Source organism: Lacerta agilis, chromosome 1 (assembly GCF_009819535.1).
Source record: "Lacerta agilis isolate rLacAgi1 chromosome 1, rLacAgi1.pri, whole genome shotgun sequence".
Lineage (NCBI taxonomy): Eukaryota > Metazoa > Chordata > Lepidosauria > Squamata > Lacertidae > Lacerta > Lacerta agilis.
The window spans coordinates 112,888,538-112,903,438 of record NC_046312.1 but is presented as its reverse complement, the minus strand read 5'-3'; the positions used below and the strand labels follow the sequence as shown (position 1 = coordinate 112,903,438).

The 14,901-nt window shown below is 47.4% G+C and overlaps 1 protein-coding gene across 1 annotated transcript; it reads right to left on the bottom strand.

Moving 5' to 3' along the window:
- Window positions 1-2,819: 2,819 nt before the first annotated feature.
- EVX2 (even-skipped homeobox 2) lies at window positions 2,820-7,464 on the bottom strand. Its single transcript, XM_033174031.1, is given in 5 exon segments — window positions 2,820-3,059; window positions 3,061-3,216; window positions 3,219-3,608; window positions 5,221-5,471; window positions 7,019-7,464. Coding segments are annotated over 5 exon segments (1,356 nt in total). The 5' UTR covers window positions 7,452-7,464; the 3' UTR covers window positions 2,820-2,933.
- Between the last annotated feature and the right edge of the window lie 7,437 nt (window positions 7,465-14,901).

The window sequence follows — 14,901 nt, the reverse complement described above, 5'->3', positions numbered from 1 at the left end:
CATATCAGCAATTCTTAAAACAAATCAGGTTGCTTTTGATTTAAATACATTTATTTTACATGACCAAACACAATAAATACATAATATACAAAGCTTTGTCGTTATTGCACATTTGTAAAATATCTTACATTGGGTTCATACAGCCAGCGATATCTGAAGCACTAGGACTTTATTTACACTTTTCGTATAATATAATAATATAATAAACCAGGTCCAACGGACCTAACATAAACGATTTTATGATCTGCCTTTCTTTTCTTTTCAACCAACCAGCAACATTATCGATCAGTTCTAGGATATATATTTATATATTTATATTTATATTATATTTATATTTTGGAAAAATGTAAACATTATTGCCAAAATTATTGTCTCTACATCCAAGTAAGGGCGGTTATACCAAACGATATCGAGAATCCAAAGGTAAAAGCTGTTAAAAAGAGTCCCGCGTTTGGTCTATTTGTTGGAGCATTAAATTATATATTAATTAAAAAAATTAAATATAAACTCAGATGACAACAGCTGGTATATTTTTCTTCTTTTTATACATAAGTAGTATTATCAGTTACTCTCTTACAAAAAAAAAAAAATATTCCCCACCCCCACCACCTCTTGTAAAGTAATTAATTTAGAGGGGGCTTTTTTGTATGCTACGAAGAGTTTGCTTCAAATCGCCCACCCTCTTCTCTTTCGCCACCCCAGTGCTATCCTACCTCCAGCCCAAGCAATCTGTCTCCATTCTCTGACCAAAAGCACATTTTTATATAAAAAACAAAAAAACCCAAAAAACTCTATAGTTTATGTTCACTGAACAGAACAGACTTCAAAATCATTTCCTGAATGCCCATTATCAGAACGCAGAAAGAACAGAATAGATCGCGGAAAGGAAAGAACAGAACAAAATTGAAAAACAAAAAACAAAAAAAAACTCAGTGTTCTTAAAAACCAGAGAATTTCAGGACTACTATTTGAAATATATATAAATTAGCGAGAATGGATGGGATTGTGTCTCCCTGCTTTCACACCGTACACTCAGGGCCTAAATAAGCAATAGCTAGTTATTTGAGGGCTTCAACTCTTCAGAAAAATCTCATTATGTGAAGAGGAAGTGGCTCTGTAGGGAGCATTATGGAAATATCCGTGTTTGATTAATGAGGCTCTCTTCACATTGGTGGAATATCAACGGAACAGAGGAAGAGTCTACCTGGGGCGTCCGCGTTACCAAAATGAAAATTGGCAATTGAGGTGATAAGAACCGTGGTTTCCTTGTGCAGAATCACTTCCAAGGTAACAGATATAACATTAAATAACATACATTCTTTGCACCAAGAACAATGTTTTATGTACCAAGTCTCTTATCTGTCTCTTCTAATGACTTCCCTTAGCGGGTTGTTAGTACTTGACAGCAGGTCTCGGCGCGGGGAACTTTTTCCCCCCCATTCCACATTCAAAGGAGGTCCATCAGAGAACATGATTGGCAATTTCGTCATAATCTGCACATTATTAGCATCAAAATTGACACGGCAGTAACACCGGGGTTGTTGTTTTTTTATGTGCCTGTCTTCAAGTTCACGGAAGTCCCTCCAGGAAGTAGCAAAAGGGGGTTGGGTCTCCCTCCCTCCCTTACCCCAGTGGTGGTTTGTCAGAGCCAAAGGCGTGTGACGAATAATGCCGAGAAACATTATTTCCGCCCTCCTTTGATTGATTCCTTTCTTTGCAAATTAAAGTTCATTAAAAAAAAAAGACACGTTCGTTTGTTTGTTTTTAAACTAAAGTACCCCGGAAGGTCAGTGATTCGAGACAATGCCTCACCTGCCAATAAAGTTTCAAGTATTTCCCAGATAAATTGTGGACTGTGGTGCTCGGAAAGCAGGAAGCTAAAAAATAAAAATAATAATAAAAATAGAACGTAAATCCCTCGCCCTGTTTCTTCCTGGACGAGCATTGCTGTCAGTCTCTCACTCCCTTCCCTTTTTACTGGCCCACCCTCAGCTTTCTCATTCGTTTACCGCCCTCCCTCCGAAAGAATAAGTAGAAAGAAGCCAGCCTCTTCCAGTTCAAGAGGGCAGGAGCAGGAGGAAACCATAATAGGAATAGCGTTCCCCCTTCCTCTTCTCCTAAAGCAGCCGGTTTCTTTGCCCATCAGTCGCCACAGGCATCTCTGTGGCAAATATCTGCCGGGTTTGTTTCCTTCGTCCTCAGCCAGATCCTCTCTAAATGCAGGGATTGGGGGTTGCCCAATATAGTTTTGTTTGTTTGTTTGTTTTAAGAGATGCCCAAACAATGCGTTTGGGTTGCGCAGCTGGCCCAAGCGCCGGCCTTCGAGGTGGCTGCTAGAGCAACCATTGGCCATGCTGGCCTAACCCGCCGTTCAGCAACAACTCGGGCTAGCCAAAAGGTTAGCCATCCTTTCTGCAGAGGACCAAAGATAAGGTGCTGCTTAGGTATCCAGCCATGCTAACAACCGTCGGCTGCAGGTCAGAGGCGCCCAAGAGCAGTTCCCATTGCTGCCAGCAGGGGGAGCGAGGCAGCACCCTCCGGAGCTTGGGTGGCTGGATTTGAGTGCAGAATGTCTAGAAACGATCGTTCGTCAATCCTAACAACTGGGGTTCTTGTTGGGTGTGAGGAGTGGGCGGGGGGAAAGAGGAAGCACAGAATTTTAAAAGGCCAGTATGTTTGGGGCTGCTCCCCAGACCTTCCTCCTCCAACCACCCTCTCCCAGCAGCCATCTTTTTAAATCAGGGCCGTGAGAACAACAGCAAAACAACAACAATTATTAATTATAGTACTTTTTAAAAAAACAACCTTTTTGCTAGAGTTCCAGTGTATGCCCCCCCCCTCCCCTCCGTTGTACAAAACGGTTCGCTTCTGCCCTCGGCCACCCCGGCTCAACAGCGCCTCCCACTGGCCGCCGGGGTGGGGGGGCTGGCTAGTTATCTGGTCAAGGCGGCCTCCTCCCGCTGGTCTGGGGAAGGGACCGCGGTCTTGCTGAGCACGGCGGCCGAGTAAGGCAGGAAGCCGCTCTCCGAGCGCTGCGAGGGCCGCCGCCGCCGCTGCTCCGGCCGCGGTGCAGGTAAAATCCGAGCCGGAGGCGCGCGATCCCAGGGCTGCCGCGGCCGCGGCTGCAGCCGACTGGCTACTGTGGCAGCTGAGGCAGGAGCAGGGCGCGGAGCCAGCCGGCGGAGCCGTCGAAGCTGCGGCGGCTGCGGCCGCGCTGCAGCTGCAGCCGCCGAGGCGGCGGCACTGCTGTTGAGGCCGGCGGCTGCGGCGGCGGCGGGCGACTGGTAGAGGCCCGGGTGCCTGAAACTGCACAGCAGCTCGGGCCGGGAGTAAGGGTGCGAGAGGGCGCGGAAGGTGTCCAGAGGGCGGATGGAGGTGGCGAAAGGTGAGGCGGTGGCCCCCGACGCCGCAGCCGCGGCTGCGGCCGCCGTCACCCCGACGTGAGGGTAGTAGTGCAGGGGCACGTGGGAATGGAACGGGTATGGCAGGCTCCCCGTGGCCGCCGCGTGGGTCATCATATACGTGTAGAAGCTGGGGTCCGCCGGGTGGGGCCAAGACATGGCCAGCCGCTGCCTCTTGTCCTTCATCCGTCGGTTCTGGAACCACACCTGGTGGAGTGCGGGGGAAGGGGGAGAGAGGGGGAGATGTGGGGCAGCGAATAGGGAGGTGGGGGGGACACAGAGGATAGGACGGCTTAGAAATGGCAGCAGATCCACAGCAGCGCGCCGCGCCACGCCCCCTCCCTCTTCCGCGGGGTCAGATGCGAAGCCTGGCGCAGCCCTTGCGCCACGAGGCGCAGCTGGCTGTGCTAAGCCGCCTCCTCGCCAGGGACATTTCTTGCCCCACATGGCCTAAGTTAGGTTTTCGAACCAGCCTTAAACCTCCCAACTTGGCTGGTCCGCTCGATTCAGGCTCTTTCGCCTGGCTCCGCGCTTCTGCCGTTTGAACTTTTAGGCCGCAGAGATATTAAAAAGGTTCTTTGCCTCTCCTTTGTGCCCCTTCGGGGTCGGGAAACTTTCCCCTGCCGAGAAACCATCTCTGAGAAACCATCGTGGCTGCGCCGTCTTCGATCTCAAAAATGAAACCGTTCTCCCGCTCCCATTCCGTATTAAAATATAATCAGGGATGTCAGTTCTCTCATATTTCAATTGAGCCTAACTCAATTCAGTAGAAGCATTGGGTTGCTGATGTATTTTTAAAGTTATTCATTTTAATAAACCTTTTTTTAATAAACCTTTTTAAAAAAAATGACCAAGATTGCTGATCAAGTTGCAAACCCTTATCAACGCTATATTGTTTTCAACGGCCAAAACAGGCAATACAGTAAGTCTCCATATCTGCATATTGAAAGGCTGAGTTCTGCTCACGGAAAATACCCTTTGCAACGAAATACATGGATGTTTCTGGTCTTCCGGTTTACCTTGGCTCCCTTTCTGTTTTTCCCATAGCGCACTATATAGCACGTGATTCATAACCATTCATTCGGAAGCGATTTGGTCCGACTACAGAAACCAAATGTTCCTTTTTTAAAAACCGTAAAAGCCAAACACGGTTTGATTACTGCAAAACTATTAAGCCTTCCATTTCCCCCGATTCTTTACGGTGTCGAAGGTAGGGCCTTCTCACCTCAGGCTTCGATCCTAGGCAAGTTTACACGCGAGTAAGCCCGGTTGAACATAGTGCGACTTACTTCCAATTAAACTCGTCCAAGGATAGAGTGCAGCCATTTGCCTCTTCCTCTCAGATGAGGTAGAGAAGAATCAGCAAATGGAATAGAAACTATCTGAAGAATAACGGCGTGTGATCCATTTCTAAATCGACTCGAGTTATTTAAAAAAAAAAATGTTTCACATTAACTGCCTTTCTCCTTTTTTATTTTTTAGTAAACCTTTTGAAAATGCGAGAAACAATGGAAAAAGACTGTCTATCTCAGAGAGGGTGGGGGAGAGAGACGAGGTTAAAAATAGATAAACAATCTGGTGGGAAGAGTGGAATTCTCTGCTCATTTATCTGGTGCCTTTTTCTATTCTCCTTGGCCTTGAAGAAGCGGAGGCGTCAAACGCGGCCTCTTTCGCTGCCAGCAAGGCGCAGCTGGACCGAGGCTGGAGCTTTGGTGGTTCAAGAACCCAAAAGAAAAACAGAGCGCGCGCAAAGCCAGGAGCCAGCCGGCAGCCTCCCTCGCCTCCCGCAGCCCCGGCTTGCCCTAATACAGTACTGTACCTTGATGGTAGTCTCCGGCAAGTTGAGAGCCGCGGCCAGCTCGCACCTCCTGGGCCGAGAGACATAGTTCTCCCGGTAGAACTCCTTCTCCAGCCGAGCGATCTGCTCCCGGGTAAAGGCGGTGCGGTACCTCCGCACTTGATCCGCTCCGGAGCTGGAGTTCCCCAAGGCGCTGCCGCCGTGCAGGCTGCTTAAACTGGAACCCGAGGATGAGGTGGTGGTGCTGGGCGTGGAGCTGCTCTCGGAATATCCTACGGAGCAACAACAATGACAGCAGTGAGAAAGCATCAAGAGCGATGGCTCTTCTCCAGGAGAAGAAGGGATGAGCTGGCGTGCGGGTTTCAACCAAGCGGCAGGCGCCGCTGGCAATCTGGGCTCTCCCTGATAATTAATGCTGGCTGTCATGGATACAAATTGCCGCTGTTAATAGAATCAATAAAAGTTTCTTTTCTTTTCTTTCTTTTCTTTCCTCTTTTCCTTTTAACCACGGCTTCATAAGCAAACTAGACCCCTTCTGCGAAATAAATAAATGCAGCTCTCTCTGCTCTTCGAAACAAATTAACCGAGGAACAAAGTTAAGGCAGGCGTTTTCCTAAAAGCGTCCTTCCAGCGGAGACTTCCTGAGGCGAAGTCGCTCGTCTTTTTCTGTCCCTGCTTCCCTTTACTTTTTATTTCGTGGGAAACAAATGGTGTCCCTAAAAACTCAAAGGCGTGCCAGTTCACACTGTAAGTGAATTTCCTCGTAGGATACCATTGGGCAAAAGGTAAATAGCCCCCGCGTCCTAGAAAGACTGATCTGTGGTTATAAATTTGCAAGTTTCCTCCAGTTAGGATCTATTTCCTAACGGACGCTTCGAAAAAGTTGCTACAGCGCTTTGAGAGATTACGCTGTATTAACTGTAGGATCGAAGTTAACAATGCCCAGAGAAATACTGTTTTGGCTTTGGGGGGTGGGGCGGACATAGCGGGAAGGAGAAACACCTAATGCAATAATAAATAATAATAATAATAATAATAATAATAATAATAATAATAATAATAATAATAATAATAATAATAATACACAACTGCATTTTTAGTGAAAGCATCAATCAGAAATTCAGACAGACACACAAAAGAATCTTCCTAGGAAAAAAAACACGCACTGGACTCTAAATGCAGCCTCTAACTGCCCTCTTGAAGATGCCCCGTTATGAGCTGTATTTTATAATTGCACAGTAGGTACCAAAATTGCGCAAGAAACACCTGTCCACACACTCCGTAGAAAAACAGACTGGTTTTTGTTTCTTTTTTAATACGGTGTAAGTGGCACTTCGTTCTCCAAAACAAACAGGAGAAAATCTTGTGGAATAAATGCCCAGATATACTCAGAAGGTGTGCAACGTTTGGTGGTCACAAATACACCATGACAATCTTGTTCACTTCGGTATAGATTATAGAAACTCGGCGTACGGGAGTGTGCAGATAAGACTGGAACACGCCAAAGAGGCTTCTACACTTGAATATCCATATTGTACCTGTCTGTTCCATAAAGGACCAGCTGATGATCCCTTGGTATTTAATGTGCTGCTTAAAATCCTGATCTTCTCCAGGAAAAGATGGAGGGGGTGTCAGGGTGCCTTGGATTTCTCCCTATCTCCCCCCACCCCACCCAAGTTCTTACCCCAGTAAACGCCCGCTTTGGAGTGGGGTGGGTGGTGGCGCCGAGGTAGACGGGGGGGGGGGGAGAGAGAGAGAGAGAGAGAGAGAGAGAGAGAGAGAGAGAGAGAGAGAGAGAGAGAGAGAGAGAGAGAGTTACCTTTGCTATTGTTTTCCTTCAGCTGGGAGGAAGTGAGGCTGGCGGGGGAGCGGAGCGCAGAGCAGCCCACCTCCACGTCGCTGTTCATATCTGCCTCTTGAGCAACTTCTGAGTAATGGCTAATCTTCTTCCTCCCTTCCGAGGGAGGCAGCTCCGAGGTGGCGACGCCGACGCCGCTTTCGCTGCTCTGGTGCTGGAGGTTGAATAAAGTGTCTATTTCGAATTTCCCTTTGGCAGGGATGTCCCCTAAAGAGGTGTGCAGAGAAGCGGAAGTCAGTCTCGGGCTCAGGCGGCCGCCGTGGGGCGAATTTTCGAGGGCCTCCAATACCACGTTGCCAGCCGAGTCGGACAAATTCGCCAGCCTTTTGCCAGCCGTGGGGCTGTGCAGTCCTCGTTCCATCAGGATCATCTCTTTTCTTATTCTTTCCATCATCTCTCAGCTCTTTTCCCCCCTCCTTGGGAAAAAAAAGTGTGTGTGTGTGTGTGTGTGTGTGTGTCAAGGTTGCAAAGGGTTCGTCCTCCTAATGATGAGCCGTGCAGCAGGGGCTAATTCGCATTCAGTCCGGCGAGTGTCTCTAAATATTATTATTACCTCTTTTGGAAGGGGAGGCGTAAAAAAAAAAAAGGCGAGATGCAAAAGCGAAGGGAATGACTGGTCAAAATGACCCATACATCCTTCCTAGCCCCGAAATGTCATTCATCACGAATAGGGAGCGCTCGTCATTAAGGTACGGATGACGCTGGTCGAATAATCATTTATTGTAACAGGTTTATAAGCAAATAAATACAAGCTCCTGTCAACGGATAATGAAGGCGGCTTCGGAGCAGACAAATAGATCCAGGTAGGGAGGCAGAGGGAGAGAAAGAGAGAGAGAGAGAGACCGGGAGTGAAGAGAAGAAGAGAAGCGCTTGTCCTCAGCTCGATCAGATCTTGCATGGATTGCTCTGGGGTTTGGCCTCTGGGGTGAAATTGACAGTCTGATTAATAAAACGAGCTGAGCAACATTTCCCCCTTCATTTAGGTGCATCATTATGCTCTGATTCCCCCCTTTCTTTCCTTTCCCCCTTTTTGCTTTTGTGTGTGTGTGTGAGAGAGAGAGAGAGAGAGAGTGAGCGAGTGAGAGAGAGCGTGTGCGTGTGTGAGCGCGCGCGCGCCTCTTGGCTTCTTAAGCTCCTAACGATGCAAGCTTCTTTCTCGTTTGTCCTCCTCGGACAGAAACACGGGGGCTAAATGACAGGGGAGGCTTTGATTTCTAGGGAGGAGGGTTTTTTTCTCTCTCTCTTAAAGAGAGAAAAGCTGCCAAGGTGTATAGTGTGTGTGTGTGTGTGTGTGTGTGTGAGAGAGAGAGAGAGAGAGAGAGAGAGAGAGAGAGAGAGAGAGATTCCCCATTCAGTCCTCTTTTAATCACCTTTCCTTCCTATTTAAGAAAGCAGGCATCCAAGACGTCCCAGGAAGAAATCGACTCGCCCTTTCCACGGACGGGGACACACACACACACACACGGACTTCCAGACTTAAATAACTATTTCTGCAGATACGTACCAGCCCCAAAAAGAGCATCTATCGCCAGCTACAGCCAGTGCGCGGAACCATTAAGAATAATCCAAGGGGATCTCAGCGTTATTTCCTTAACTCATCCACAAACCATATATATTTGTGTCTATGTGTGGTGGTAGTGGGTAGGCGTGCGGGGTGGGGGTGGGGGAAGGGTTTTTTTTTTTCTCCTTTCCATAATCCTGTTTATTGACGGAACTAGTCTAAAGTCCTTCCTTCGCCTCTGGCTCAAAATCCTCTCCCTGGTGGACTGACGGGAAGCAAAAACAAAAGAAAAGAAAAGTTCGGCGGAATCTTAAAGACATGATTTAAAGCACCAGAGAGGAGTAAAAAAATAAATAATTTTTTAAAAAAATTCATTAATAGATTCATTCAGTCATTCTCTGCCTAGATTTTTCTCTCCAACCTCCTTCACCCCTTTTAAAACGTTGCCCTGATATATATATATATATATATATATATATATATAACTCTTTTGGTAAAAACAAACAAACAAAAACGAAGGCCTGGATTGCAAAGGCAAATAGCGAGAGCCGCCATTCTCCTCGCCCTCCTCCAACTCCCCTTCCAGCCACCCTCCGTCCCTTGTGTAAAGTTACCTGCCTCTCCGTTTCCTCCTCTCTCTCTTTCTCTCTCGGTTCGGAGAGATTCCGGGGAGCAGCCAATCTCTCTTAGCGCCGAGAGGGACTCGGGGGGCCGCGATTCGCCGGCCCTTCCTCTCGGAAACTCTCTCTCCGGCGAGAACTTTGATGGTAATATAATGACGCCGAGGGCAAACGAAGATAAAGCCGGCTGTCATTAGCATCCTGGGAGCACCTCCTCGAGAGGTACAGTGCCCAACCTTTTTTTTTTTTCCCTCCCCACCCGAGGAAAGCCTTGCTGCCGGGGGGTTTCCCTTCTCTCCCCACCCCCTGTGAGATTCTGCTAAAGTTTATATTTCTGGCTGGGGTGGAATCCGATGGAAATGTCTCAACCGCGATACAGTAACACCTCCGCCACACACACCTAGAAAAATGCACTCTTCTTTCAAACAGAGGGGTGCCTGGTGCTTGATCTGATACGAAAAAGCTTCCTTTGAAAAGAAACAGGGCACGCCAATGTTAAGGCCCGATCCAAACTAAACGAGGCTGCAGTCCTGCTGCATACTCACCGAGGGTTAAGCCCCATAGGACTGACAGGGGCTTTACTTCCGAGTAGATGCGCATAGGCTTGCGCTCTGAAGCGCTTTCAAATCCAGTTGATTCCAACAGTGCAGAGCTAAGCAAGTCCGCCATTAGAATGTGTTTAATTTCTGACTTAGATGTGCTTTTAATGTGCACGATGTTGACCCATTTTTCCCAGATGTTGGGTGTACCCTGGATAAAGTCCAGGGCTCTTTAGCCAGAGGGCAAGTAAAGGGCATTGGTGCTCTCACTTACGCGACCCTGATGCGATCCACTTTCAGTGTGCTTAGGATGGTGATGCCACGGATTTCTGAAGAACACCTGGATCCTACATAATAATTTCCCCTAAAGTGACTCAGAAGTGTGTGTGTGTGTGTATGTGTGTGTGTGTGTGTGTGTGTGTGTGAGAGAGAGAGAGAGAGAGAGAGAGAGAGAGAGAGAGAGAGAGAGAGAGAGTGTAGTTGGTCGAAGGTCCTCTTAAAGACTTAATGGAATATTAATATTAAAATGATTCTACACGTAACCGTCAGATTTATTTTTTAAAAATATCCAAACCCCCCCAGCTCTGTTAGTTCCTGTGTTAAGGCTGTTGTTGCAAAAGGAAAGAAGGCCCAGTGCGCACCGTACCTTTAAAACACATATTTAAAGCACATTCCTCCCATCTCACAAAGAATCCTGGGAACTGTAGTTTGTTAAGCGTGCTAGGAATGTCAGCTCTGTGGTGGGCAAACTACAGTTCCCATGATTATATTTTTGGAGGGCTGTGTGCTTTAAATATAATGGTGCGCAGGCAGTCAAAGAGCCCAGCGGCACCTTAACGTTTATGACGTCATAAGCTTTCGTAGACTCCAGAAGCCAGAGGACTCTGAGCCATGAAAATTTCCTCCACAGCCAGTGTGTTGGCATTTGCGGTGCCACAAGACTCTTTAACCATAGAATTGTAGAGTTGGAAGGGGCCACCAGGGTTATCTAGTCCAACTCCCTGTAGTGCCCAATGTGGGGCTCGAACCCACGACCCTGACATTAGGAGTCTCTTGCTCAATTACTGACTGAGCTATCTTAGTTGCTCTTGCTGGGTTTCTTCCCCTTCCCAGGTCAACTCTTCGAGATCGGTTGAGGCTCTCTAAGGGGGTCTGTTGTTCATTAAACCCCATCCAACCAATTAAGGCGAGCCTTCGGTGGTTCCCCGAAGTGCGAATTTCGCTGTAGAAGCCTGGGTGCGTATTACAACAGGAAAGGATGAAAATGGCAAACAAATTGGAAACAGAGCATGCGCTCCGGCTTGTCCGAAGAGGCATTTGAGAACAGGATCTCCTATTACTGAGCAACATTTAAAGGTGTAAAAATCGCATTTCTGTGCGATTCTCTATTGCTACTATTACAAACCCCTCCCTTTCTCAAAAACACACAAGGAAGCAGAAGCGGATAACGGTGCGGTTAGGAATTAACCTCTTCCTGTCTGATTGACCAAATGCCCCTATCCTGACAAGCGTCCCAGAGCCCACCCGGTGACTAAACTACGACGACAGCAGCATTCTGCTCTCTGTCAGTCACTCTCCCGTTTTAAACTGGAGCAGAAACCAGTTCCGAGTTGTTGTTTTTCTGAGTCCACACAACTCTCCCTCCCTCCCTCTCGTTTGCTGGGATCCTATAAAAATTCCACAGAACTTGGGATCCGCCAAATTTCCGCGTGAACGCTCTTGACTGTACACTAGGCCTTCGAGTTTTGCATATCAGAGGATCGCCAGCAAAAGAAACCCTAAACCTAATAATAATAATAATAATAATAATAATAATAATAATAATAATAATATAAGAGCGATGCTGGCCTCTCTAAACAGACAAGAAACACCGTTTGGCTCTGGGGTGGAGAAGACATGCATATCGATCTCCGAGGAAGCTTCAGCCACCGCGTAGGAGTGAGTAACCAACCAGTTATAAAATGGGAAGCGGAAATCTGCGGGCGGCTTTATTGCTGTCGTTTGGCGCCCCCATCCGTTTTCTCAGCGGCGTTAACACGCGCGATATAATTATTTTGTTTCTTCTCCCGCACCCCCTTTCCTTCGCCATCCCAAAATCTGCAGAAAACCGACATCTTCAGCACCCTCTCCTAGAATCACGAAGCCCTCCCCCCCACACACACCTCCAAATTGATTTCCAACCTAGTTGTCTCCTGGCCCCTTCTCCTTTCGAGGAAAATAGTTGCGGTGCCGAGCGCCGTGCGCGTGTTTCGAACTGAGACCCTTCAGCCAAAGGAGGGCTGCAATCGTCTGGACTCCCCAACTCCCCTTTATTAGTGTTATTTTATATTTTGCACCTTTTAAAGAATAGCAGTCCTCGAGTTTATGTGAGACCCCTTTCAAAGTTTGGCTCTCTTCTCGTGAGAGGGGAAAGTTTAGTGCGCGCCGTAAAAGGCAGTTTAATAATCATCAGCTAAGTAGATATTGCGTAACGACGCCGACCGCAGCCAATGGCAGGTGGTCATTACTCTCCAGAAAGAAAGCAAAATAATACTAATAAAGTCGTTATTTGATGTTTTATATTCCTAGACAACTCGATTAATGGGCTCGAAGGCTCTTTAGAACTATTCTTCGTTTAGGAAACTATTTCTGGGGGTTTAAAGTTGTTGCTCTTGTTGTGTGTGTGTGTGTGTGTGTGTGTTTCAAGACATTTTAGAAAGGGGGAATGTTAGCAGACAAATGTACAGGGCTAGTTTTACTTGCACCGTGTTGACTCAGTTGTCCTTATAAGTTTTATGTAGCTGCTACGGCCTGAAGCCAAGCTTTAAAATCCCCCCGCTTCTAAAAAAAATTGAATCCTGAGACATCAAAGAATAAGCGACCCTTGTTTGTTAACTTTTAATTGAGGAGGTCTCATCCGACTTAATTGAAATGGAGCGCAGGTTTCAAGTGGGACCGAAAGCCCCAGCAGCTTTTAAAGAGTCGAAGTGTTCATAGGAAGGGAGGCTGAGTAAATATTTGTTTTCCCGTCTTTACTGCGGGTCCTTTGAGGTGAACTGCCTAGCGTTGCTGCTGGAGCAGGTAATAAACAGGGCGTCCCCGCAGAGGAGTCTCCTCCACACAGAAGCCTGTCTTGGAAGTTCTGGCTATGTTTACATCTGTCTAGACCCTCCAATGCCAGACCGTCTGGGATGAACTTGGTTTCACCGCGAGTGTCAGCAAGAACAGGACGGGTCAAACAGGGGGTCAAGCTCGCTTGGGTTTCTCTCAACCTTGGGAGGAGGGCGATAGGTCAGGTGCTCCTCCGCCCCCACCCGGAAGAGGAGAAATCCGCGCCCTCTCTGTGCTATTATAGGGTGCTCGTAGGGTTTTTAACATTCACCCTTCCAGGGTCCTGAAAGCGTTCAGATTACAATATGTTTCTGCTTTCTCGTTTCACCAGCGGGGCCGCAGCTGTTGCATCTGACTGACCTACGGTTCTCAATTTATTCGCCAGGGGCTGCGCGTACAGGAGCGCCAGTGCGGGTATGTAGAGGCAACACCCGCACCAACCACGGCACGCTCACAAACACGTATAGGCGCAAAGACTGCACAACAGTTATGAAGGACGGTGGTATAGGGAGGAACACCGGAGCAGACACTTTGTTTAATTAAATAAGCATATAAAACAGACGCATACAAGTATCATATTTATTTATGTTTGCATATGCATATGTGTGCGTGTGTATGAATGAGAGAAGTAGATGAGATATATTATAAATATGATAAATTTGGGGAATCCAGAAACCAATAGAATTCGCATCTGAGACAAGGACCACACGCAAACCTCTCCCACCGCCTCTCCAGCCACCCGGCCTGTCTGGCACCCCTCCCCTGACTTTCTCCACACACACACACACACACACCTCTTATTTCTCTTCGTGCATCTGATGGCGAATGCTGCCCTGCCTAGGAAAGCCACCATGAAACTTCTGAAGCCCGAAGAGGCTTTTGCTTTCTTCAACACTCTGATAAAAAAGGTAAAGGTAAAAGGTACCCCTGACCATTAGGTCCAGTCGCGGACGACTCTGGGGTTGCGGCGCTCATCTCGTACAATACAAAAAAGAAAAAGAAAAAACAACACACCCAATCATAATGCAAGAGCAAAGACTCCAAGTGGAAGGCCGGCCAAGGTAATCCAGTTGATTCCCTGTCCTTGTCTCTCGTCTAATTAGAGGTAAGGGTTAGTTGTGGATGCACACGCGAATATCTATCCTGCAATGCCTGGAGAAGAGGTTAAGGTTTGGTCGACTTATTGGAAGACAAAGGATAGAGAATAATTTCTAGCATTCCCCACCGCCCCGAGAACCCTCTTCCTCTTCTTCCTCTTGCAGTAACCGAGGTAAACTTTGAGGCTTCACGTTTCCTGCTAGCAGGACAGTCGAGCACAAACCGGCGTCCACCAACACTCCAAACCCTTACAGGAGAACTTGTAGGGCCATCTAGTGGTCAGGTTTGGGTACTTCCGGCTTCCAGTGGAATGGTTGGATGAAGGTCCGACTTCAAATAAGAGTCTTCCACCTTATTTTAAGGAAATAAGCGGTAGATATGTATTTGTGCGTGTGTGCATGTACACAGACACAGAGAAAGAGAAAGAGAGACGGAGAGTGTGTGTTGAAGAACTGATGCCCAGGAGTTTTCAGGACTTCTGCGGAAACTTAAAACTGAAATTCGATCAGGGGTGCCAACTTGAATAAAACATGGGGGGGGGGGCAGTTAAGCCCCGCCCCACATAATCGATCGCACACCCCATTCCAATGCCAATGCCGATCAACTTTGGGGGGCCCTGGCCTCTCTCAAATATTTTATTTGGCCCTTAGGAGTTGGTTCCTATGAATCCGATACACAGTTACCTGTGAGAAAGCCCCACTGAACTCAATTAAGTTTACTTCTAAGTAGACGTATATGGGGCTGCACGATTATGTTGTTGTTCAGTCGTTCAGTCGTGTCCGACTCTTCGTGACCCCATGATTATGCTTCTCTATTAACGCGTTCTGTAATAACAGGCATTATCATTGGTTTGCGTGCGATCCGCAAACATTCAGATCCATATCCATGGGAGGTTTTCCTGTTGACTTCTGTAGGACTGGGATCACACTATGTCTTGCAACGCTTATAGATGGAAACCGGTATTAATCAGCAAACATTTTAGCTGAATTATACTAA